Source organism: Petaurus breviceps, unplaced genomic scaffold, assembly GCF_028583685.1.
Source record: "Petaurus breviceps papuanus isolate PSGF00001 unplaced genomic scaffold, PetGlider_PUasm1.0 128, whole genome shotgun sequence".
NCBI lineage: Eukaryota > Metazoa > Chordata > Mammalia > Diprotodontia > Petauridae > Petaurus > Petaurus breviceps.
In genome coordinates, this window is record NW_027185664.1 from 6,070,213 (window position 1) to 6,074,364 (window position 4,152).

Sequence of the window (4,152 nt, forward strand, 5' to 3'; positions counted from 1 at the left end):
CTGATATATTCTGCTATCCATTTGGATAAATGGGGTTTCTTTGCTACTTCCTATGTGTATTTGTTAAAAGAAATCTTGGTTCATTTCCTGCCCCACCCTGGCCAATGAAGCAAGCTACCATGGGGTCAAGCACTGGGGACAGTGGCCCTGAATTCAAACTGCCCCCTGCTCTAATAGATAGAAATAATGAATTTGCCTGTAAAGCCAAGACAATGAGAAGGGATCAGTGCCACCTCGGACTTCTACTCTTTTACAGCATTTTAGGGAAATGGGATTAGTAGCAAACAGACCACTCTCTCCAACGGGCACTTATCCTAAGGTCAAGCAAGGATAAAACCAGAGGTTGTTCAGATTGACTATAGCAGTGGCTGACTTTGCAAATATTGATTGCAGAACCAGTATTTGGTGGTAAGAGAGTCAAGCCTTAGATATAAAGCTAGTGTCCTCCTTTCTGAATTAAAAGCAATCAGAGGTTTAGCTTGAACCTGAAAACTGTATCCCCAAGACTAATAACATTTAAGGGAGGAGATAGATATAATTCTAGCCCAATACTCCCTTTCTCTAAGGAGAGAAGAGTGACCAAGCTTCTGGCCTCAACTTCCTGCTTCCTTTCCTGGCAGGAATTAAAGTCTCTCAAGGAATCAGAGGCTAAGAAGAGACTAGAGATGTCTATTCTGACTCCCTTTGAGCCACATGACAGCCCCATGCTACATTTGGGGACAACTTTGCAGCAGGACATAGAGATGCTGGAATGCATATCGAACAGGATCCCGAAAATATGGTGAAAAATCTTGAAGTGATGCTGTTGAAGTTTAGGGGTGCTCAAGACCCCAAAATACTGACACACTGGGTCCTGTCAAATGAATTAGACTCAAGCCTTCTCTCAGCCAAAGTAAAACAAAGCTCATTAAAGATTCACCTTATTGGTTAGACTCTTAAGGAGCCTAAGTATTTCTGATGCTTGTATTGCCAAGTGGGCCAGAACAATCTAACACAGACTGAGTCTGAGCTAGATTGAATCTGAGCCCCCTTCATGGAGGCAAGATGGATCTTCATTATTATACTACCTTCGGGGACTGAGAGAGGTAGGAATATGGGATTTTTATTTCCCCAAATCTCCTGAGGCAAGAAAATAGGTTTAGTTTTTGGTCTAGGACAAGACAAAAAAAAAAGTGTTTTACATCCATTATTTCTTTGGAGACTCACAATATCCCTGACTATGATCTAGCTGCAGGCTTGATGTGAGGCCATGGTCCTCAAAAGGGTGGTCCAAAGTTCACTAAATGTTTCAGACTTTTTCAGGTGGTCTGTGAGGTCAAAATTATTTTTAATAGTAATATTAAGATGTTATTTGCCTATTAAAATACTCCTCCACTTTCTAACTGCATATCTGTGTGAGGTCAGATTTTCTTCATAAGCTTCAACCAAAACAATATATTGCAACAGATTGAATACAGAAGCAGATATAAGAATCCAATCGTCTTCTCTAAGCCAAACATTAAAAGATTCACAAAATATGTAAAACAATATCAACCACTCTTTTCACCATTTTGGTAGGAAATATAGTTAATATGTAATGGGATTATAATTGTTTTAAATGAATTAACACTTAAAATTATTAGTTTTGTTGTCTAATATGGTAAACATCAACATATAACTGACATAAACAAAAGATTTTGGAATCCTAATAATTTTTAAGTGTGAAGAGGAGTCCTGATATGAAAAAGTTTGTGAGCCTGCCAAAAGGAATTTATTTTGTTAGATTAGGTATTTGTCAGAAGAGATGGCTGGTTGGGTGGGAGTAGTAGGTAAATGGGGAGTAGATTGGCAAAAGAAAAAGTGACAATAAAACATTTTGTAACGTGGAGAAGACAAAAAAGTACTCAAAAACATTGACAAATGGAGAGTTTAAAAACTACCTTATTTAATGTTTAAATATACATATATACGTGTTCGTGTATATACATATTTTTTATTATTCATTTATTTAAAAAAAAAAACTGGCCAGCCCAGTTTCTTACATAAGCTTCGTGGTCTTTGCACATTAAAATGGTTATGATTTAAGTTCACGATAAAAAAGAAAATTAACAAATCCTAACAATTTGAGTCTCTGGAATTAGTGGGTTCCTGCTTATGAATGGTCTTCAAACGGATGCTGGCTCATTACTTATGGGAGTTGTAATGGAAGGGATGCTCCTTTAACTGTAGGACTGAAAATTGTCTAAGGCTGATTCCCTGAACCTTCAGGAAAATTCCCTTTTTCTGTGGGGTGTGTTCACCCCCGCAGTCTCTAAGATTCTCAAAGGGGGAAGGGATGTGGGGCGGGGGAACTAGAAGAGGAAGGGAGAGCCCTCAACGAAGATGGCAGCCTTGGCTTCCCTTGCCCTTACATTGTGGCCAATAAAGTTGTGGTTTTGCGGCCAGGACCCATTACGTGGACCAATTAGGCCTTGCATGATGCAACGAGGGTGACTCTGGGAGCGCTGCGGCAAAGTAGCTCGGAGGTGGTGCAGACAGGGCTGTCACTAGAGGCGATCAGAACAGGCGATCAGGATGGTGTTGGGTAAGTTGGAGTGGAAGCTAATCACTCCTATTCTTTCATTCATTCGACATTTATGTAGCACCCATTGTGTGCAAAGATGAGTCAGTGAGCTGTATAAAGGTGGGTGGCTCTTGAGGACCGTAATAAATGACATTTACACAGGGCTTTAAGATTGCGTGTATTATCCTGAGTGACCCATCCCAGTGAGATAAATGCCGTTATTACCCAGTGAGATAAATGCATTATTACCCAGTGAGATAAATGCCATTATTACCCAATGAGATAAATGCATTATTACCCAGTGAGATAAATGCGTTATTATATGTCGCACAGACAAGGAACCTGAAATCGTGACTCGCTCAGGGTCCTCTGGTAAGCTGTGCCGGAGGAAGGGCTCGCGCCCTCACCTTTGCAGCTGCAGGAGACAGACGGCCACAGCGAGTGCACAGGAGAGTCCACGGGCGTGTCGCGCGCTCCGGGCTCCGGGGGGGAGGTCCGGGACTGGCAGCAGAAGCTGCCCAGGGTCGGGGCGCTCCCTCCGCCCGCCCCCGGGCTCTCCGCTTTGGGTCGCGCTCGGTTTCGCTGATGTGTTTTGTTTTACATCATTTGCGCGTGTCTGACTTTGTAACAAAGTGACCCTAGCGCAGTGACTCGGTCCGGAGGGAACGCGCCGTCCTACGTCCGCAGCACGCTCCTTTCTGTTTAAAAACAGCAAGAAGGGAGAGAGAAGGTGATTCTCCCCCTTCCACGCGCCCCACTGGGGAAAGAAGAGGAGGAGGAGGAAATTCCGTGTAAGAGACACGCGCAGCGCCTTAAAGGCAGGGAAACTCTCCGGGGTTTTTTTCTCTCGTGTCTGTGTTTTTGATGTGGCTGTCTCTCGTCCTCCTGCCGGGCTCCTTTTGCAAAGCAGAAGCTCGACAAATGTGTCATTCATTCATTCATGCATTCATTCATGCATTCATTCATTCATTCATTCATGCATTCATCCGATGACAATGAATTTAAGCTTTTGCAGTCGGGGCGGCTGCTGGTTTCGGTTCCGAGGCCCTGGGTTATTGGCAGGCAGGGGTGATTCTCTCCCTGCCGAGGAAGGGCGGAGGCAGCTCGTTAACTAGGCCACCAGTGCTGCCTTCATCCTGCGGCTTCTCCGCGCTAGTCTGGAAGCGGAATTTCCCGCCTCGGGAGCCGGAAGCTGGACCCAAAGCCGGGGGGGGGGGGGGGGGGGCGGGGGGGGGGGGGGGGGGGGGGGGGGGGGGGGGGGGCTGCGGCCGGGGGGGGGGGCGGGGCTTAGCTTCACGTCCCGGAAGTTCTCGTTAGTTTCCTTCCCCCCTGAACGAGCGTGGCGGCCTTGGCGTACGCTGCCCTCACCTCTTGTCCAATGGAACTGGGCCTCGGCCTTGAGTCACCGGGCGGAGGGCGGTCCCAGTCTGATGCAACACATGGGCCGCGGGGTGATCCGGAGGGGTGCTGCCGCTGCCGCTGCCGCTGCCGCTGCGGGTTGCGGGTTGGGGTCGAGGCTGGGTGGAAATGGCTCTGGACGTGACCCACGGAGTGGCCGGGCTCGGGCTGGGTGAGTGCGGGACCCGGGACGAGCGGAGCTGCCGGTGGAG

General features: G+C 46.9%; 1 protein-coding gene across 2 annotated transcripts in view; it reads left to right on the forward strand.

The window, feature by feature from the left end:
* The first annotated feature begins 2,419 nt into the window (after nt 1-2,419).
* LOC138171914 (asparagine--tRNA ligase, cytoplasmic) overlaps nt 2,420-4,152 on the forward strand; it is a 24,329-nt gene continuing 22,596 nt past the window's right edge. Inside the window, exon 1 of one of the 2 annotated variants that reach the window (XM_069101471.1) lies at nt 2,420-2,563. In XM_069101471.1, coding sequence (XP_068957572.1) covers nt 2,554-2,563 — 10 coding nt within the window. In that variant the 5' untranslated portion in view covers nt 2,420-2,553. The remainder of the gene's footprint in view (nt 2,564-4,152) is intronic. The other variant, XM_069101479.1, reaches the window with a different exon arrangement.